Source organism: Oncorhynchus kisutch, linkage group LG22 (assembly GCF_002021735.2).
Source record: "Oncorhynchus kisutch isolate 150728-3 linkage group LG22, Okis_V2, whole genome shotgun sequence".
In the NCBI taxonomy this organism is placed as follows: domain Eukaryota; kingdom Metazoa; phylum Chordata; class Actinopteri; order Salmoniformes; family Salmonidae; genus Oncorhynchus; species Oncorhynchus kisutch.
Genome location: NC_034195.2, coordinates 8,040,201 through 8,062,523, shown reverse-complemented (window position 1 = coordinate 8,062,523; position 22,323 = coordinate 8,040,201). Strand labels below are relative to the sequence as shown.

Below are 22,323 nucleotides of genomic sequence, written 5' to 3'. Positions count from 1 at the left end.
CTTGTCTTCAAATTCAGCTACTTCCTGTTTGTAAAGTACAATGTATCCAATTTAGATGTGATATGACGTCATGTCTGGAAGCAACTGACCCTAGGGCCCACGAGCAGACAGTGTGATTTCCCTCCGCGTGCTGAACCTTAAAATAGTTCAATAGGTGCCTCAAAATCCGTTTTCAGAGGTTAACAGGAGGCAATGAAATACTCGAAGTTATAGTACTGAAACTACGACGTGATGTACCCCATTTTAATTTAGTTCAAATTTGATTTGTAGGTCTGTGCATCTCTACTTCAGTGGTGCCGCTTCAGCCATTTCAAATTAATTACCCCGCATGCCGTTAACAGATAAGTTGACGCACATTTTCCTAATCATGACACCTGAGTATTGAAAGTAGTCTTCAAGTAGTGTTTCGAGGCAGGCAGACAGATATTTGACACATCCCCGCGGGTTCCTGTCCAATAATATGGCATTTTCTCTGGTAAGTAGACTTTTGTGTGAATAGTCGAGCGCTGTCTATAAAATAAACCTCCCAGTCGTTCAACGACTATGTCCTTTTGTAAAATGAACCTTTAGCATCTTTAGCTTTTGTCCACGGTGCAACTGCTAACGTTAGCTGTAGACATTTTTCAATATGTTATTTCAATTTATCATTTTCCCATTCATAAATAATCACCAGTCCAGCTCTAACTGTTTAACGATGTAAATGTATTTATGGTTGCCTTTTATGTCTAGTGCATATTTAATCGCGTTTTTACCATCACTTGACTGATAATAAGTTTACCTCAAACGCAGTGGCAACCGGAGAAATAATAGCCAACAAGGCCAAGTTGTAAAGACTAGGCCTATTATTTCAACGTTTCCTATCTAGACTACACGGGGAATAAACCTACTTTTTGGGGGAATAAGCCTACATTTTATGTATGTGCAGTATTGTCTGCCAGTTGTACATTGCATGTTCTACATTCATACTGCAAACAGAAAGAAGACCAGAGGCTCCATGACCACTGGCATACAGGCTCTCAAACCCTGCCTACATGCAGCAATGGTGATATCTTCCGCCGAATTAACAATATGTTGGGAAACTCTCTGGACCTCACTGGGGTGTGCACTACACCCACAAACCACAAGGGGGAGCGTGTCCATCACCTGTCAGGTAATTCCAAAGCCATTTAAGAAATGCATTGTAAAATTGGACATAGTCTAGAATTGAACAGCTATGAGGCATCCCTTTTCAGTTTTATTTTGATAAATGTGCTTCTCAGCATTGTTTCTCATAACTCCTGCAGAACTCATTCTATAGCAGTATGAGACCACAATGGCAGTCAGCTGATTCTCTTTTTGTCAATGAGATTGGGAAAGCATTGAAGCTCATTCATGCTGCTCTTGTAACCGATCCAGGTACTGGCTCCTGCCAATACCGAGGCAGAACTTGACTTCCTTCGCCTTACAGGGATGTCTTGTTAGTTTTGCCAAAGGTTAAAGGGCTTATTCAGCAAGATGCAAGTTTTGTAACATTGCAGATAGAATTGTAATGTATTGAACTGACATAATGCCCTGTTCTACAAGGCTGAGAATTATGCATCTCAAAATATATCTTTATCTGAGCAGTAAATTTATACTCTTCTGAATACGTTTCTAGGCTTTTTTTGTAGTGTGGAATGAATAGTAGTGTTGGTATCAAGCGAGCTGAATCTGTCTGCCTCCCTACCGGTCCGATTTGCTGAGTCAGACCAGACTGAGGCATATGGGGAGGGGCTGAATCTGGAGGGGGTCCAACTTCTGACTGCAGTTCTCCTCAGATTGCTGTTGTGTGAATCCAGTCAGTGTTTTGGAACACATGCTTAGGCAGGCAAGAGAAAGCAGAAAGCAGCTCTCAGCCTGTCTGATCAGTGCGCAGCGGCGGTTGGACACTCGCGAGAGCTACAGGAGAGTCAGCCATACGCGCACACACACAGTCGGCCGAGAGATTCTGGGGAGCACTGCTGAGCCCCACGCTCACACACATTCTACCGAGAGATACCGAGTGGAGCACATTGCTTCCTGAGCCACCCAGCCACAGGTGCTGCCTGGTTAGATCCATGTGCTGAGTGAGAGCTTTATTCAACCTATCTCTCACACCACCGAATGGCAGCGTCAGGAGTGTGTAAGGGCAGCCGAGTCCAGGTCACATGCTTAGCTGGGTGGTGATGCCGACAGAGGCATGGCAGCCTCTGGGCACTTGCCCGGGTACAGTAGGTTGGTAAGGCTGAGATGATGGGAGGGATGAGGTGGTAGGTAGTTAGTCTAGTACCTATGTAGAATGGATTTTCCAGAGGTTGTGCATTTCTCTTGGTGTTGCCTGCTGTGAATGTTTTCTCACTATACCCTCCCTTTATACCTGCTCTCTGTCATTTTGTCTGATTCACGCCTTCCCTTACTCAGGTTCTCCCAACTTGGTTTGTCTGGTTCTCTCTCTTTGTACTCCTTCTCTGCCTCGTTTATACTCTATCTCGCTCTCTCCTTCTCTCCATACTTACTAGATGGGGATTTTGCCGCGATGGGTAGCCCTATAGGCAGCAAGGTTCCTTGCCCATCCATAGCCCAGGGCTCTACGCTCCGTGGTGGTGGCCTGTCTGATCTCACTCAGCTGGGCCTGGGGCTGCAGTCGCTCAGCCTAGCCTGCTGGGAGCAGCCCTCCGCTACCATGGAGCCTCCGTCACACACCAACTCGCCCTCCAGTGAGTATCAGTGCCATATTATACACATACCTACAAAACCTTCATAAGGGAGGGAAATGGGTTTCTTCTTTAAGAAATTAAAAAACCTTTATGAAATGTAGGTGAGGTGGGAGTAGTCTGTTTTGGATAAATGGAAGAATGATGATTTTTGCTTTGTTAGAAACTGGTTTTGGGATCACTGGGAAGGAATAGGACCTAGGGCTGTATCACGGTCACGAGTCATGAAGACAGTCAAATTCTATGTGACCGTTAGGTCACGGTAATTAGGCTTCTCCAATCTGATGCCGATGATGCTTATTAGTAGCTTACCAAACTTGCTAACTGCCTGGTACTCAGCACTCTATTGTCCCTATAATCACTCTGACATCAATACAAATGTATTGAAAATCTAATCACTTCATGAGAGCTCATGTTGCGTAACATTTCTATAGGCTATGCAATTGCGTGAGAAAACAAAGTGATGGCCTCTTAAAAAGAGGATTCCATCAGCTTTCTATAGGCTCGGCCTACTACATTTATTTCTCAACTTTCTTAATATTCAGCACATTGCTTCTAGGACAGGATAATGGTGCCGGAGGAGATGGCTTCCGTCCCCTAACCAATTGTGCTATTGTCTTGTTTTGCGTTATTTGTAACTTATTTTGCACATAATGTTTCTGCCACCATCGCCTATGACCGAAAAGAGCTTCTAGATATCAGGACAGCGATTACTCACCTCGTACTGGAAGATTATTTTTCCTTAACGAGTCGGGCGCAAAGGATTTACTCCAGACACCCGACAAGCCCCTCATCCCTGTCATTCGCAGGAGAGGGAGATATCTTCAATGTAGGTCTGGGTGCCTTGGAAGGATCCGATGGCGAGTGGGTTTGCCTTTACCATCGGTCCTATTAGCCAACGTACAATCATTGGACTATAAAATAGACGAACTACGAGCACGTACACTACCGTTCAAAAGTTTGGGGTAACTTAGAAAAGTCCTTGTTTTTGAAAGAAAAGCACTTTAAAATAAATTCATTAAAATAACATCAAATTTATCAGAAATACAGTGTAGACATTGTTAATGTTGTAAATTACTATTGGAGCTGGAAATGGCTGATAAAAAATATATATATATATATATACACACACACACACACACACACAGTGGGGAGAACAAGTATTTGATACACTGCCGATTTTGCATGTTTTTCTACTTACAAAGCATGTAGAGGTCTGTAATTTTTTTAATCATAGGTACACTTCAGCTGTGAGAGATGGAATCTAAAACAAATCCAGAAAATCACATGGAATGACTTAAGTAATTAATTTGCATTTTATTGCATGACATGAGTACCTATGATAAAAATTACAGACCTCTAAATGCTTTGTAAGTAGGAAAATCGGCAGTGTATCAAATACTTGTTCTCCCCACTGTGTGTGTATGTATATGCTCAAAAAAATAAAGGGAACACTAAAATAACACATCCTAGTTCTGAATGAATGACATTTTCTAATTAAATACTTTTTTCTTTACATAGTTGAATGTGCTGACAACAAAATCACACACAAATAATCAATGGAAATCAAATTTATCAACCCACGGGGGTCTGGATTTGGAGTGACACTCAAAATTAAAGTGGAAAACCACACTACAGGCTGATCCAACTTTGATGTAATGTCCTTAAAACAAGTCAAAATGAGGCTCAGTAGTGTGTGTGGCCTCCACGTGCCTGTATGACCTCCCTACAACTCCTGGGCATGCTCCTGATGAGGTGGCGGATGGTCTCCAGGGATCTCCTCCCAGACCTGGACTAAAGCATCCGACTACCAACTCCTGGACAGTCTGTGGTGCAACGTGGCATTGGTGGATGGAGCGAGACGTGATGTCCCAGATGTGCTCAATTGGATTCAGGTCTGGGGAACGGGCGGGCCAGTCCATAGCATCAATGCCTTCCACTTGCAGGAACTGCTGACACACTCCAGCCACATGAGGTCTAGCATTGTCTTGAATTAGGAGGAACCCATGGCCAACCACACCAGCATATGGTCTCACAAGGGGTCTGAGGATCTCATCTCGGTACCTAATGGCAGTCAGGCTGCCTCTGGCGAGCACATGGAGGGCTGTGCGGCCCCCCAAAGAAATGCCACCCCACACCATGACTGACCCACCGCCAAACCGGTCATGCTGGAGGATGTTGCAGGCAGCAGAACGTTCTCCACTGTGTCTCCAGACTCTGTCACGTCTGTCACATGTGCTCAGTGTGAACCTGCTTTCATCTGTGAAGAGCACAGGGCGCCTGTGGTGAATTTGCCGGTCTTGGTGTTCTCTTGCAAATGTCAAACGTCCTACACGGTGTTGGGCTGTAAGAACAACCCCCACCTGTGGACTTCGGGCCCTCATACCACCCTCATGGAGTCTGTTTCTGACCGTTTGAGCTGACACATGCACATTCGTGGTCTGCTGGAGGTCATTTGGCAGGGCTCTGGCAGTGCTCCTCCTTGCACAAAGACGGAGGTAGCGATCCTGCTGCTGGGTTGTTGCCCTACGGCCTCCTCCCCGTCTCCTGATGTACTGGCCTGTCTCCTGGTAGCGCATCCATGCTCTGGACACTACGCTGACAGACACCGCAAACCTTCTTGCCACAGCTCGCATTGATGTGCCATCCTGGATGAGCTGCACTACCTTAGCCACTTGTGTGGGTTGTAGACTCCGTCTCATGCTACCACTAGAGTGAAAGCACCGCCAGCATTCAAAAGTGACCAAAACATCATCCAGGAAGCATAGGAACTGAGAAGTGGTCTGTGGTCACCACCTGCAGAACCACTCTTTTATTGGGGGTGTCTTGCTAATTGCCTGTAATTTCCACCTGTTGTCTATTCTATTTGCACAACAGCATGTGAAATTTATTGTCAATCAGTTTTGCTTCCTAAGTGGACAGTTTGATTTCACAGAAGTGTGATTGACTTGGAGTTGCATTGTGTTGTTTAAGTGTTCCCTTTATTTTTTTTGAGCTGTGTGTGTGTATGTATATATATATATATATGCTAATTGATCATTAGAAAACCCTTGTTGCAATTATGTTAGCACAGCTGAAAACTGTTTCTGATTTAAAGAAGCAATAAAACTGGCATTTAGGTTAGTTGAGTATCTGGAGCGTTAGCATTTGTGGGTTCAATTACAGGCTCAAAAGGGCCAGAAACAAGCACTTTCTAATGAAACTCGTCAGTCTATTCTTGTTCTGAGAAATGCAAAAATTGCAAGAAATTGAAGATCTCGTACAACGCTGTCTTCACAGAAGAGCGCAAACTGGCTCTAACCAGAATAGAAAGAGGAGTGGGAGGCCCCGGTGTACAACTGAGCAAGAGGACAAGTACATTTGTGTCCTCGCATGTCCTCAACTGGCAGCTTCATTAAATAGTACCTGCAAAACACCTGTCTCATCGTCAACAGTGAAGAGGCAACTCTGGGATGCTGGCCTTCTAGGCAGAGTTCCTCTGTCCAGTGTCTGTTCTTTTGCCCATCTTAATCTTTTTTTTTTATTGGCCAATCTGAGAGATGGCTTTTTCTTTGCAACGCTGCCTAGAAGGCCAGCATCCTGGAGCCAATAACCAACATTTTAGCGGCCTTTTAAGCATTCTAGTACAGTTAAATAGTTAAAACACACACGGACGCAGCGGTCTAAGGCACTGCATATCAGTGCAAGAGGTGTCACTACAGTCCCTGGTTCGAATCCAGGCTATATCAAATCTAGCTGTGATAGGGAGTCCCATAGGGCGGCGCAGAGTTAGCCCAGGGTCGTCTGGGGTAGGCCGTCATTGTAAATAATTTGTTCTTAACTGACTTTCCTAGTTAAAGGTTACACACCACACTGACCAAAAGGTTATTTTGTTGGCGTTTACGCATGTCCCCATTACCAGTAAAACATAATCAAAACCTATTTCTTTCACTTACTTGCTGTGCTGTTTCGTTTTTCATTTGTTCAGTCGTTTCATTCTCAACCAGGATTTCTATAGAACACAGTTTGGGTCTTTGCGTGTCAAAAGATACATGTCAAATAAGTTTGACCAATCAGGACCTGAATATGACCATGTCACATCATAATTTAACACGTTCATAAATTTTTTACGGAGTTATTACATATTGGTTACACTCACTTGTATGTCTTATGTCACAACGATTCATCGATACGTATGCTATGATGCTGGTAAAGTTGTCTCGCACACCTACAGTGCTGGTATTTTTTTTTTAAAAGCTAGCTTATGGATGCAAACAATGTTCTTCCCCAAAAACATAGCAAAATGACATCTGTTACATTAGCTATAGTTAGCTAGCTAATTTAGCTACATAGCTAGGTGTAATCTAAAATTACCCTAGTTTATAAAAAAGTTATTTTACTTGATTAACTTCTTGCGTCGAGCCATCCGGGATCGTGAATACAGCCTCAAGCTCATTACCATAACGCAACTTTAACTATTCATGAAAATCGCAAATGAAATTAATATGCTAGCTCTCAAGCTTAGCCTTTTGTTAACAACACTGTCATCTCAGATTTTCAAAATATGCTTCTCAACCATTGCAAAATAAGCATTTGTGTAACAGCTAGCGCGGCTAGCGTAGCATTTAGTGTTAGCATCAGCAGACAACATTTTCACAAAAAACAGAATCATTCAAATAAAATCATTACCTTTGAAAAACTTCAGATGTTTTCAATGAGGAGACTCTCAGTTCGATAGCAAATGCTCCGTTTTTCCTGAAAGATGATTTGTTTAGGAGAAATTGCTCCGTTTGGTGTGTCACGTTTGGCTACCAAAAAAACCAGAAAATTCCGTCTTCAAAACGCCTAACTTTTTTCCAAATTAACTTCATAATATCGACTGAAACATGGTAAACGTTGTTTAGAATCAATCCTCAAGGTGTTTTTCACATATCTCTTCATGATATATCGTTCTTTGAAAGCCTTCTCTCTCTCCTCTCAATCACTGGATGACTGCGTGCAGCTTGTAGATTACGCACCAATTTAGACAAAGGACACCGGGCGGACCCCTGGAAAATGTAGTCTCTTATGGCCAATCTTCCAATGATATGCCTACAAATATGTCACAATGCTGCAGACACCTTGGAGAAACGATAGGAAGGGCAGGCTCATTCCCGGCGCATTCACAGCCATATAAGGAGACAATAGAAAACAGCTTTGAAAATTCTGCCCATTTCCTGGTTGAAGTATCATCTTGGTTTCGCCTGTAGCATGAGTTCTGTGGCACTCACAGATAATATCTTTGCAGTTTTGGAAACCTTAGTGTTTTCTTTCCAAAGCTGCCAATTATATGCATAGTCGAGCATCTTTTCGTGACAAAATATTGCGCTTAAAACGTGCACGTTTTTTTTATCCATAAATTAAGAGCGCCCCCTATATCCAAGAAGTTAATGGTGCTCGGATCCATCTATGTGAAGCTCGCCACAATAAGGATTAGCCACGAGGAGTTTGAGGTTAGCCTTCAAAATATAAATATGACATTGACAGTGATGCAAATGAATACAAATAGTATTATGCCATAATTGAATTGATCATGTTAATCGAGGTTGGCATGTTACATAAAATCAACAAAAGTGTCAAATTAACAAATGATTTAATCTGTTGAAATCACACTAGATGTTTTATACTTTAGAATTGCATTGGGGGCATACTTATTTCACTGTACAGCCTATGGATTATAGATCAATTACATGGGGTATCAGTCTACTCAGTGACACCCAGAGAGCATTAGCATTGTAGCTCTTATTGCGGGACTCTGAAACAACTGTAAATTGAGCCACAGTTGTCAACCTATGTGGACTGAACACTATTCCCGAGGAAAAACAATACTGCGTGGGTATTTTGAAGTCCGAGGACGTTGGGAAAAAATATATTGGGCATTGAGTAGACTGATAGCTTATTTCATTGATCCCCATTCCTTAGGTAAAGCTGTACAGTGCAATATGTCAATACACACAATAGGCTGACTGGGTAGGGGATTTCACAGTCGCAGTCCCGCTATGAGACAACGCTAATATTCACGTAAACTCTCAACAATTGTGTTCTGTGGGTATCACAGAGTAGACTGATACCCCATTTCATTGCTTCACATTCCAACCTTGTTTAATATTATCTAGTCTAAATATGGCATGATTCCACCAATTTGTAACCTTCTGCATCACTTTCAATGAGGTGATTTTTCATCTTGAAGGCCAACTGCAAATTCCACTATTGTAATCCTTATTGTGAAGCTAGCTTCACAACACAACCCGTTCCGGTCGAGCTTCACTAGCCAGATGAAGCTAGCTGGCTGCTTATAACGCTAGCTATTTATTTTCAATAGGCGAACAAGTTGCTACCTAGCTTATACTTACTCACAGGGATTCCTAAATCATTACTAAGAATAATTAAAATAACTGCTGTTTCTACTGGTCATGGTCTTCAGGCTGGTTGTATTGGTGCTAGCTACCCCAGAAGTTGCAGTTGAACTAATTAATAAAATTTGATTTGATTTTACAACAGGTGTATAGCCTACCTGGCTGGCATGAAAATGAACCACAGAAAAATGTGTCCGCCATTCGCTATTTAATAATGACGTATCTTTTTCCCCTGCCCCAATTTAGAGACCGTGCATAATGGTCCATTCTTCTAAATCAAAATGAATTTCACACATGTTAGTTAGTGTATATATAAAGGTTAAATCAAGAATAGTCTGATGGGTGACAATATTCGCCTACTCACTTGTGAATTATATATTAGCACTTGGGAATGATGCCCAGCTTAAGGCAAACCATGCTTTTTTTTTAAATAACTTTTTCTAATCACAGTTTGCCACATGTAGCCTTGCCCATAGGCCCGTATGTTTTCATAAGGTTTGTAATCATAACTAAAGTGGCCGAATAACTTCTTTAAAATTAACCACATTAATCCGCTTTAAAACAGGTGTAGGGCCTAACTGGCTCATGCAGTGTGTTAGTTTCATGTTTGGGGAAGATAATTTAATGGTATATGATTTAATATATTTGATAATGGTGTTTTCCCGCTAATGGACCATTCACGCTTATAGCCTACTGCTGTGTGCACATTGCTGCGCTTATAATGTGAAGAAATCAGTCACATTATATCAGTCAGCCTCATTACACAAAAAGTGTTTTTTATGCTAGTGCTTAGATCCCAAATTAACATCCCACAACTGTCCCAGGATTATAGGAGTATTTATTTATTTCTGGCACAGAATAGAATGGGTCAACTTTTGTACTATGCTAGTAGATTGACATAGGCTAGTGCCTTTGCTGTTCGTTAGGCCTACTCATCTTGTTGGCTGACGAAGTAAATGTGGACAGTTTTTCAAATATCTTCAATATGCACCTCGGAATTGGATAAGGACGCACGCAGTTGCGTCCAGATGTGGCTGTCTTCACTTGTAGCCTGTGAGAAAGATCCGATCAGGTGATGGAGCCGCGTGAGCCAGAGGTGCTTCGGAGCAGGCAGCACTCAGGGATGCAAAAGGCATGGATTTTTTTTAGGTTACATTATGGCCACACAAAGGGAATGCCGCTGGGAAATTCAAGGCATTATCAAATTGTGAATGAGAGACGACGAAGTGTCTATAGCCTGCATAAAAAACAAAGTAGAGCTCATGCCTTTCAAACAACTTTTTTCAAATCATCATTAGTTGCATCATGTAGCCTTTACAATGTATTAAAAATCTAAACATATGGCCCGCCATTTGTATCACAACTAATGTTACATAACTCTAAATGAAGTATATAGGAGTATCTATTTCTTTGTTAACCGCTCAACATGGAATAGCTGCATGTGCGCACATCCTCAAATCGTTTGGAGAAAATATTCTTGCTATTAAATTTGTATTCTTCATACTATAAAATAATGCCATGTAATTCTATGCAAATCTTGTCTGCTAAATGAACTATTGTAGCCCACAGCCATATGGCATAGCCAGATCAGTACCTAACATAAGGATAACTCAGAGTATGCTTTTCTGACAATCACTGGCTGACAAAATGTAGTGATCGCCACAGCCCTAATATAACCCTTTGAATCACAGCCAGGTTTATCACGTTCTTTCAAATCTCCTAATAGAACCCCCTAATCCCCTTTTGGGGTGTGCTGGTATGATTTTTGATCTATAATGTGCTCTCTGGATTAGGATGGCCTCTGATGCAAGAGGCAGCAATGAGCTCCTACTTCCAAGGATGATTCATCAGACCTATTTCTGTGCACAAGGGTAAACACACTTCCAGAAGGGGCCAGCCCTGGTTCTGCCTCATCACGTCTCTTAATTCTTTGCTATGACTAATCAGTTTTGTCTCTGGCATGGCACACTCGCTGCTGACGCAGTTTTGTTTGGCCTGGCAGTGGCACCCTCATCCAGGGCAGTGAGGCCACAGAATGTAATCACATTTGAATGCCGAGGGCCCAGTTTCCCAATAGCGATGGGGCTTAGGAGTGTTTTAACAATGCATCTTTTCTACAACGGCCAAAGATGTAACATGAGTTTCCCAAAACACCATGCAGAGATGCTAAGTGTGTCGTTGGAGCATATCAATACTGATAGGATCAAAAGAAGGGGAGCGCTGTACTTTCTCTTACCTTAAAATTATAATTTCACAATACTGACATCTGATCAGCTCCTAGGGATATTACCACCTATGCCTGCAAATTGAGGCGGCTTATTCTAATGCTTACAAAATGAAAATACACTCAATTACAGATTCGACACACTGTTTGGCTACACATGAAATGTATCGAGACAAATTGGACAGTAGCCTACAAGTAGCAAACTGGAACTCAATTGCTTGAACATGATATGTGTTTCAATATGATTTCTTTCATTTGATGCATCGTTTTATACGTTGCTTGTTTGTATCAATTGCAAAGACATTGGCAACTTATAAACTTTGTTCTGAAGTTAACACGGTCACAGAGATATGGATAATCCATGTGATTCTATGTATAGTGGAGATCTGTGTATAAAGTGACGTGGGATGACAAAAGTATCTAATGACGTACTTAGCTCTTCTATGAGCGGTCTTAGTCAGGTGTTAACATTGTTAGATTACGAGCGTTTTTCAATTTCAATGTTTTTGGGAAACCGCTCCCGATTTAATGACGCTCTTATGAAAGTTATAATGATGAACTTAGTGTTGATGCTTTTGGGAAATCTGGTCCAGGGCTGTTCCTCTGAATCCTCCTCTGCTCTAACCTTTTACCATTAAAACCCATACATTAAGGTTGTGTGCTTCACTTTAATGTGTTCCCAGGTTAATAACTTGAAATCACCCAGAGCAGCGCTTCTTAATCTTGGTTGCAGGAATCCAAAGAGGTGCACATTTTTGCCATAACACTACGCACCTGATTCAAAGCTTGAGTTAGTTATTTGAATCCGCTGTGTAGTGCTGGGGCTAAAACGTGCAGCCCTTCGCACAAGTACCAGAATTAAGAAACGCTGACCTTGAGGAAACAAAATGCTGTCTTCACTGGCTCTGTGAATTTGTTGTGGTTTCCTTCAGTGATGTCCCTCTCAAGTTGCAGTATGATGAGCACATGACTATTCTTTGTATTTATAGTGCTAGGCATGCTGGGTAGTCAACTGGGCCAGGCTCTGGAACCTCTGGGCACCACAGATCTGCTGGTGATGTTCCCTGGGCTGAGTCAGGGTGGAAATCCCCGCGTGGAGGGGCGCTCCTTCCTGGACTCGCGCTGCAGCAGCCCGGCCGACTCTGAAACCAGCGGCTTTAGCTCCGGATCGGACCACCTCTCTGAGCTGCTGGTGAGTTTTGATTGAAGACCCTAGAATAGACGTTTTATGGCGCAGTTTCATATGCCCAGATTCAGGTCCGGCCCTAGCCTTTTGGGAGTTCTAAGCAAAAAGAATTTGGGGGCCCCACCACCTTGGGACCTTTTGCGACACCCCACCAACCAAATCAAAAGCTAATTTCCTGCAATTCAACACATTTTGGCATGGGGTGGAGATAAAATGTTGCAGTTTAAAGGCTAATAATTGAGCTACGGTCTGTTAGTGAATGACGAGGAGCACTGCTGATGTCTACTATTCAAACTCAACAGTAAGTTTAAGGGCCCTGTTTAATCAGATCACTCCTCAGCTATACTCAAGATGGTGTAGGCCATTTTTTTGCTTTTTATAGTGAAATAGCGGTTTGCCACATTTGATTACACTAATCAGTTATGGCTAGCCTGAGGCAGCTAGACATATTCCTGGTATGCACTTAAACTGTCTGGATCCATCAACAACAAACTAATTGTGAAAAATGTATGTCAGAGTAAAGGTTGGATAGGTATCAGTGTTGTAGTACTCAAGACCAGTCTCGATATCATACATTGGCTCGGTCTTGTCGGATACATTTGTAAAAAATGTGTATAATAATAATAATTCCGCTTCCATTCTGTCAGCGCATAACTGCTTCGCCAGACCAAATGTCTATCAAATTTGAATAGTCACAGGCGCAGAATACATCAGGTATTGTGAAATGCTTACTTACAAACCCAGGTGTAGAACTTTTTGTGGAATTCTTACCAACAATGCAGTTCAAGAAAGAGTTAAGACAATATTTACTTAATAAACTGAAGTAAAAATAGTCAAATTTAAAAGTAACACAATATAAATAGCGTGGCTATATACAGGGTGTAGGGGTATGGCAAGTCAAGTTATTTTGTACATGTAGGTAGGAGTAAAGTGACTGCATAGATAAGTGATAGCAGCAGTGTAAAAACAAAAAAGGGGGTGTGTCAATGTAAATAGTCAGGGTGGCCATCTGATTTAATTGTTCAGCAGTCTTATGGCTTGGGGGTAGAAGCTGTTAAGGAGCCTTTTGGTCCTAGACTTGGCGCTCCGGTAGCAGTGAACAATCTATGACTTGGGTGACTGGAGTCTTTTTTTGGGCCTTCCCCTGACACTGCCTAGTATATAGGTCCTGGATGTCAGGAAGCGTGGCCCGTGATGTCCTTGGACATGTGCACTACCCTCTGTAGTGCCTTGCGGTCGGAGGCTGTTGCCATACCAGGATGGATGTATAGACTCCTTTCTTGAAAACATTATCTTAACAGCCTTATCTATTAGACATGTTTGCGCAGTGGTGAACCTATAAGCCTTCTGTGTGTGACAGATTTGTCATTCTGAAAGGACAGCAAACGTAATACCAGCGCACTCACAAAGGGTCAGTGGTGTAGAGGGTATACGCAGGTATAAACATACCCACCTTTTTTTCATTGGGAATTGCGTATACTCGCTACTTAATCCCTACTGATATGTATCAAAGTAGTGTAGTGGAGGTATACGACTTATCAATTATGTAGTACAATAGATAAATCATGCACAAAGTAGCCTACATAATCGCAAAGCGCGTACAGACTAGGCCGCACACAGCCTAGTTTCAGTGCAATATCATCTGCAGGCAGCAAGATTGTGCAGCTTTCAACTTGTTTTGGCAAGGAGCAGCTCACAGAAGAATGACATCGGTAGGGAAGGAAAGACGTTTCAACTTACAGTGCATTCGTAAAGTATTCAGACCCCTTGACTTTCAACATTTAATGTTACAACCTTATTCTAAAATGGATTAAAAAAACATTTTCTCATCAATCTATACACAATACCCCTTTTTACATTTTTGCAAATGTATTAAAAATAAAAACTTCAATCACCTGGATTTAAGTATTCAGACCCTTTACTCAGTACTTTATTGAAGCATCTTTGGCAGCGATTAAAGCCTCAAGTCTTCTTGGGTATGATGCTACAAGCTTGGCACACCTGTATTTGGGGAGTTTCTCCCATTCTCTGGAGATCCTCTCAAGATCTGTCAGGTTGGATGGGGAGCGTGATGGTCAAGAATGCTCTAGATAATGTGTAACCAGCTCCGCTAAGGTCAGTGAGGTGTTCTCTCATTTGTCTGGAAGTAGCTAGCTAGCCAACTTTAGCCAGTTAGCTTGGATGCTAGGTTGGGATAAGCATGCATTGGCAGGCAACTGCAGAAGGATGACAAGGCTACAATTCCCCATCTTTTATCAGTGCAATTATGACGGTCAACTAGCTGAAAAGGTTTGAGGGTTTATCTAATGTTGCTTCGGTAAATTTTTAGCTCCTCTTGCTCTGGATAGCATTAGTTGATGTGCATAACTGATGGAGAGAGCCTACCTTTCATGGTTGTTTGATCAATAGGGCTGTAAAGGGGGTTTATATGGACTTTAGATGCAGCAACTTTAAATGCAGCAATGTTTCTCACACTTTATTTTCAAAGAGATTGCTAACAGCAAGCGCTCTGCAATAAACACTGTTCCATTCACCTGATGATGATAATTTGAAACTTAACTAACAAATTAGCAACAACATGCTCTTTGATAACACCTGCTACAGCCACTGCAAACTAGCCGACAACAAAAGCTAGCTAGCGAGACAGGGAAAACTACTGCTCGCTATTGTGTGGTGACTTGTTGGCCTTCAAGAAGTTTCCATACATATAAAAACGGTCCCACCTATTAAGCTCCCCGAGTGGCACAGCAGTCTAAGGCACTGCATCTCAGTGCAAGAGGCGCCACTACAGTCCTTGGTTCGAATCCAGGCTGTATCACATCGGCAGCGATTGGGGGTCCCATAGGGCAGTGTCGCAATTGGCCCAGTGTCGTCCGGGGTAGGCAGTCATTGTAAATAAGAATTTGTTCTTAACTGACTTGACTAGTTAATAAAAAATTGTTATTGGTTGATTCCACTGTCACTCCACAAAATGTTGCCCTAATACAGTTGAATGGCAGATGCCTTTATCTTGCTTCAGATGACCTAGCCAATAGCTGACGTGGCTAGCTAGAGACCAGCAAAGAAAACAAAAACTAAAGAGAATAAATCGGAAATATTTCAAAAATAATTACGTTTTATAAATCCTTACCCCTTCTCTGAAGGTTTTAGAAGGCCAATTATTCCCCATGGTGTTTGGGTTAGTAATCATTTGTAGTGGCTCTTTTTCCCTCCGTGTATTTTTTCACTATTCTGAATGTCTGAAGAATCCATATGTTCTGAAATATGAACACTGAAATACTGGATATTTTGCGCTCTTATGGTGGTGATTTTACAAAAATTACAAGGGTCTTGAATTGGACTGGCATTTTTCTGGTCTTGACTCTGTCTCCAACCCCTTGTCCCCCTCTCGGTCTTGATCTTGAATCGGTCTCGAACACAACACTGGTAGGTATTGATTTGGAACGGGCACTAGAGTTCTGTGCACAGTTCTGGCTGTAGTTAAGTGTGTGTGTGTGTTCCCTCTCTGCAGTCTTCTCTGCGGATCTCCCCGCCCCTGCCCTTCATGATGCCGGGGGTACAACAGAGGGACCCCCAGATTCTAGGCACAGCCGTTGGCTGTTCTCGCCTGGACCTCCACAACGACAATTCTGCTCTCAGCCCTGAGCCCCCCAGCCTAAAGGGCCAAAGCTGCTGTGGGGTGCCCCTGGCCAAGTGCTTGCCCCAGGCCTCAGTGTGGCCCAGCTGGGACTTGCTGGAGGAGCCCCAGAAGCCCTTCAACATCGAGAGGGAGGCTCGCCTGCACAGACAGGCTGCAGGTTGTTGGATTCGATTGCAAAATGATTTGCAACACAGTTTACTCCAAACGGAAAACATTTTGCAATGAAAACAAGAGTTTCTATTGGACAGATTCATGTAGGCCCCTCTTTCCGTTTGCTCTGTTCACTTCCGTTTTGGTTCTTAAACAGTAAATGTTTTTGTTGCAAGAAGTAAAGAATATAGCCCAGTTCTCCACGGCCATGTTCTTGCTGGTTCCCCCCTCTCACTCAACTTGATTGCCCAATTTAATGTAAATGATTGACAATTTCAGGAGACGAGTAATTTAGTTGCATTTTACTCTTTATTCTTCTACATGCTACAGTTGTACTGTGCTATCATCTTTCTTACTTTTTCTTCCAGCTGTGAACGAGGCCACCTTCACATGGAGCGGCCAGCTGCCTCCCAGGAACTACAAGAACCAAGTGTACTCATGTAAAGTGTTCCTGGGCGGTGTGCCATGGGATGTGACTGTAGGTGAGAAGAGCCAAAAAAAAACAATAAGAATGCTAATTTTGTTTCCGTTTCAAAACGTTGTGCCCTACTGAACATAACCCAGGTTTGATGGACAAGAGCGTCTGATAAATGACTGTGACTAACCTCTTCTCTCCCCTCCCTCCACAGCCAGCCTGGTTGGCACGTTCAGCGTGTACGGACCTCTGAGTGTGGAGTGGCCGGGTAAGGATGGGAGGCACCCACGCTGCCCACCCAAAGGTAATATGCCTAAAGGTAATGCTGATGTGGTAGGAATTTTATTTTACTCATTCTCCCGAGCACAGAGGTGGACACGTACATTGGCATGTATTCACTTCTGGAGTTTCACAGTAAGTGGTGCCTTCTATTTTTGTCTATTCTTCGGTGGAATAAAATAACCTAAAATCCATAGTCAACCTGAATTGTATTTTAGGGAAATGTGCAAATGTTATTTACTTTTCTTTTTTTTTTTGCGTGTAGGCGGTAAGGATATACTGCAGGGATACAATGCTACAGGGATATAGATAGAAAAACACTGACACGTTGTGGTATGTCTAGCCTTCGTCAGGGAATGATATACTCTGTCTGTGTTTAACTGACACTGGTCTCTGCAGGCTATGTGTATCTGGTGTTTGAGAGTGAGCGGTCTGTCCATGGGCTGCTGCAGGCTTGCACCCAGGACCTGCTCCACAAGGATGACTATAGGGAGTATTACTACAAGATGTCTAGCCGAAGGATGCGCTGCAAGGACGTGAGTAGTGACCTTTCAAACGTCTGGTTCCATTTCTGTCCATAGGACGTTCTTGAAGCACCTGATCTGTAGGAATTAGATGGGTGAAGGCAATGAGGTTGGCTCTTCTGCTATATTGCTCTCACTAATCCAGTCTTTGGCCCCATCAGGGTTAGACTCATTTCCATGTGTAACTGACTGGATGGAGCCTTCATAATTGGCTGCCGTATTAAAATTCCTCTATCGTTTTTTAAAATCTTCCCCGCATGTCCTCAGGTGCAGGTAATCCCTTGGGTGCTGGTTGACAGTAACTTTGTGCGCTGCCCGTCCCAGCGGCTGATCCCCAGTAAGACTGTGTTTGTAGGCGCGCTGCATGGCATGCTCAACGCAGAGGCCCTGGCCTTCATCATGAACAACCTCTTCGGAGGGGTCATGTACTCTGGCATCGACACGGACAAACACAAGTACCCCATAGGTAGGTGTAGTGTGAACCAACGCACTCTAGGAATGATTAGCCTTGTCTCCTGACACTAGTCTTTACCCTCCCAAGCTCCATCATTATCTACTGGACCACGTGAGCTGTTTTTTCTCAGGGATAACAAGTAGCATGATATTCAAAAAGGGAATAGTGCCTTTATAGTACAAGGGAAAGGGAATCTGTTAATAGCTGACATTCTGACCAAGCTATTTGTGACTTTGACGAAGGGGATGTTTAAGCATGTGTCCTTAACGGCAGGGTCGGGACGTGTGACCTTCAACAACCAGAGGAGCTACCTGAAGGCTGTGAGCGCCGCCTTTGTGGAGATCAAGACTCCAAAGTTCACCAAAAAGGTAAGGAGCGCTTCCATTGGGCATCTCCATTGAGAGATGGATTGAGGCAACCTAAGCTCTCTAGCCTTACCCAGTACTCAACCTCCTTTACAGGACTGGATCAATGCATTGATTTGTCTACTCAGGTTCAGATCGACCCCTACTTGGAGGACTCCATGTGCCAAGTGTGTAACCGACAACCAGGGCCCTTCTTCTGCAGAGACCTGGTGAGAACACCCCATACAATAGAGGGTAGAGGACACTAATCCAGCACTAATTTTATTGATGGGTTATCTCCAATGGGTTATTACTTAATACTAAACAGTTTGGGGATGATGCATTGCAGGTATTGTTATTAGTGAAGTAAATGCGAGTGCTCCAGTCTGAAGTGGTGACTGACTGAGTGACTTGTTTTCTCTACAGGCCTGCTTCAAGTACTTCTGCCACTCTTGCTGGCACTGGCAGCACTCCATGGATGTGCTCCGCAGCCACAGGCCTCTCATGAGAAACCAGAAGCGCCTGGACTGCAGCTAAGCTGCCTGCCATGGCAACACTCCAGGGGGCTCCAGAGATCCCCTACAGGAGCTGGAGCCAGGATGAGGGCCCAGGGGAAGAACCACTAGGAATATTCACTACTGCACTGTGCTCTCTTTTTGCCGTTTACTTGTTTTCACTAATGGCCCTTATGCACAGTAAAGGGTTGGAGTTATTGAGACAACTATTATAATTCAGGGCAGGACATTAAAAGGCATCCATAGATGTTCCTCTCCCTAGATTGAATTGATTTTGTTGTTGATCTTTAACTTTATATATTTCAGGTCCCATTGTTCTTCATTGCAGATGCCAGACTGTGCCTTTTTTTTTTCTTTTTTTTGACCATCCCACCACACCTACCAAAATTCCTCAGGTAGATGTTTTTTTTTGGGGGGGTGAGGAGTTTGGGAATCAGTTGTCCAGTAGCGTACCTTGATATTTTTACGCAGGTATTTTACACATTTTTACTCATGGTTTTAAGTCCTAACATGGTAACTTAATATAATATCTATTTGACTGCTTTTTAATTTCTTTTTGCCCGATTTAGTTTTTGCCCCTTCAAAGTAATTACCTGGGGCTGTCGGTTTGTACATTTTGAGTTTTTTTACAAATATGAAGTGGTTGAAGCCTTTGCTCTGCCTAGCTGTCGGTGCTCCAGCATTTTTAGCCATCCATTGCCAGATGCTGACCAGTCAAACCAACAGGGTTTCAACTAATGATCAGATAATATGGAAATAACACTGGAACGAACCTTGATCTCGACTGAACATAGTTTTAATCAACTTACTGTTGTACTTTTTGATTTGCATTTGAGAAAAGGTTTGACTTTTTTAATCACCTGTTATCTTTTTTCAGCAGGACAGATGTCATCGGATGTGTTTTTCTTAGCCGCTTGGTTCCTGTTGAATTTAGAACTAACTTTGCTAGTATGATGCGACCAAACATGGCTTACCTCCCCATACCCGTCTCCCACCCCTTTTGTTGTCATCGGAGGCTCTTCCAAAGATCTATTGTCATCCCTCTTTTTCTTTTTTTAAAATCAAGTTTCTTGTGCTGCTTTTTAGGGTTTGAAAGTCTACCTCATTGGTTTGCTAATGTTGCTGCTGTTGCCTACAGGTGTGGAGGGCGTTCTGATTGCACAATAAAGGTGTTGAAACATTATCATTGGTTCCTTGTTTATGCTAAAATACCTGCATTGAGTGTTGGCTTCAAGGGAATATGAGAGTAAATTCACAAATGTACACATGATCTTAGTGTGTTTATATACAGTACCAATCAAAAGTTTGGATACAGCTACTCATTCAAGGGTTTTTCTTTATTTATTTGTGTTATTTTATACATTGTAGTATAATAATAGTGAAGACATCAAAGCTATGAAATGACACATACGGAATCATGTACTAAACAAATCAAAATATATTTTAGATATTTCAAAGTAGCCACGCTTTGCACATGCTTGGCATTCTCTCAACCAGCTTCACCTGGAATGCTTTTCCAACAGTTTTGAAGCAGTTCGCTCTGCGGTCCAACTCATCCCAAACCATCTCAATTGGGTTTAAGTCAGGTGATGGTGGAGGCCAAGTCATTTGATGCAACATTCCATCACTCTCCTTGGTCAAGTAGACCTTAAACAAAGGAAGGAACGAAATTCCACAAATGAACCTTTAGCAAGGCACACCTGTTAATTGAAATGCATTCCAGGTGACTACCTCATGAAGCTGGTTGAGAGAATGCAAAGGGTGGCTACTTTGAAAAATCTAAAATATATTTTGATTTGTTAAACCCTTTTTTTGGTTACTTCATGATTCCATATGTTTCATAGTTTTGATGTATCTACAATGTAGGACATAGTTAAAATAAAGAGAAACCCTGGAATGAGCTGTGTCAACTTTTGACTGGTACTGTGTGTGTGTATGAATGGGATTAGTTGAAGTCACTTGTCAATACTTATGCTAAACTAGCTAGTTCCTCTCTACAAATCATCACCATGTAGAGTGCCTGTTTTGCGGCCAATATATTTGGCCTCGACTGTATGTCCTGTTTGACTATCTTGCATAAACCAAGTTCCCGCCAGTTTTACAGAATGTTAGTATTCATGGATTGCACCTGTCACTAAGTCTCATTGTTATCAACTTTCTACAGCTGCTGCAGCATATTGATGTCTGAATGATGGTTAATGCCATAGAATTAGGAATTACGATACTAGAATGGCATCCACCCTTGTGATAATCCAAAAGTCAGCCATGTTTGTCTGTGATCAGATGAATGTGAAGAATTTATCTGCACTGTATGTGTGCTAGCTAGTAATAACTTTCGTCTGTCCCCTTGCCGAGCTCAAACCAGGGACCTTCTGCACACAAGTCACCCTCGCTCCACAAAAGCCACGGCCCTTGCAGAGCAAGGGGAACAACTACTTCAGGTCTCGGAGTGAGAGACGTCACCGATTGAAACGCTATTAGAGCGCACCACCGCTAACTAGCTAGCCAGTTCACATCGGTTACACTCACCCCCCTTTTCCTCAGCAACCAGTGATCCGGGTCACGGCACCAATGTAATAGTATAAGTTTCACATCGGTTACACTAGCTGCTATTGTCAACATATCAAATTTTTAGGTAACTTTGATATTTTCTATAGTGACTTTTTTTCACACAAACTGAAGAAATTCAGAATTTATATAAGCAAACATTGCATGCAAAACAGCACGAAAAAACTGAATACATAACATGGCAAACAATACAAACACATATACTTTATTATAGGCTACACAAAATGTATTCTTATGATGAGAACTGTATTGTGTACAATAGATTACTTTGAAAAAAAACGGTATTGTGTACAACAGATTACTGTAACGACCCTGGGTTTATAAGCGCGGAAATCGATCCTGCCGCACGAGCATGCTTTTGCGGCACATTCAATTAACGCTCGGGCTCGAAGGTTCGAGACCTGCTCCCTGCTGTTTCATTACATTACTTTGAAATGCCATGTATCATTTAAGAGCTACTGCAAGCTCTTTAATTTATATGCTGGAATAATTTTCAGCACGGTACAAGCTCCTGTAACGACACAGTTAAATGTAACTTTGTAACGAGTGCACTATGTGTTTTGGGAAACTGGTGTGACATCTTCGGACATTATTTTTACGATGCATTGTTGAAACACTCGTAAACCTAAAGTACTGACGGATTTTGTCCAACAAGGCGCCACACCAGCGGTGCGTTTCCCCAAAACATTGTACGTTCTTGAACATACTTTGAGCTACGCTTGCTCGATTCGGTGGGTGTACCGGAGTGTGTCTTGAAGCAATGAGTGACGTATTTAAAAGGGCAGCGGTGCATTTTGAACCCCCTACCCTCCCCGTTTTTAAACTGGTTGAATAGTACAACAGTTTCCGTTCAATTGAATGTTCTATTACGTTTTTATGTACTGAACCCCTGACAAACAGCTGGTTCAGTGATTGCCCCTCTTTCACACCAGCTGCCAA

The 22,323-nt window shown here is 42.6% G+C and overlaps 1 protein-coding gene across 4 annotated transcripts; it reads left to right on the top strand.

The window, feature by feature from the left end:
- The first annotated feature begins 66 nt into the window (after nucleotides 1-66).
- On the top strand, nucleotides 67-19,999 carry cpeb1a (cytoplasmic polyadenylation element binding protein 1a). Of its 4 annotated transcripts, none has more exons than XM_031801510.1 (12): nucleotides 67-475; nucleotides 976-1,150; nucleotides 2,517-2,714; nucleotides 12,299-12,501; nucleotides 16,007-16,292; nucleotides 16,654-16,767; nucleotides 16,915-17,004; nucleotides 17,379-17,515; nucleotides 17,771-17,969; nucleotides 18,231-18,325; nucleotides 18,419-18,531; nucleotides 18,728-19,999. In XM_031801510.1, the coding sequence occupies exons 1-12, from the start codon at nucleotides 461-463 to the stop codon at nucleotides 18,807-18,809; spliced, it is 1,707 nt and encodes a 568-aa protein (XP_031657370.1). In that variant the 5' UTR covers nucleotides 67-460; the 3' UTR covers nucleotides 18,810-19,999. The 4 variants fall into 4 exon arrangements, with proteins under 4 accessions (XP_031657370.1, XP_031657368.1, XP_031657369.1 ...); XM_031801508.1 differs by having other exon boundaries at nucleotides 16,915-17,019; XM_031801509.1 differs by having other exon boundaries at nucleotides 71-475; nucleotides 16,915-17,019; nucleotides 18,451-18,531; nucleotides 18,728-19,641.
- Nucleotides 20,000-22,323: the final 2,324 nt, after the last annotated feature.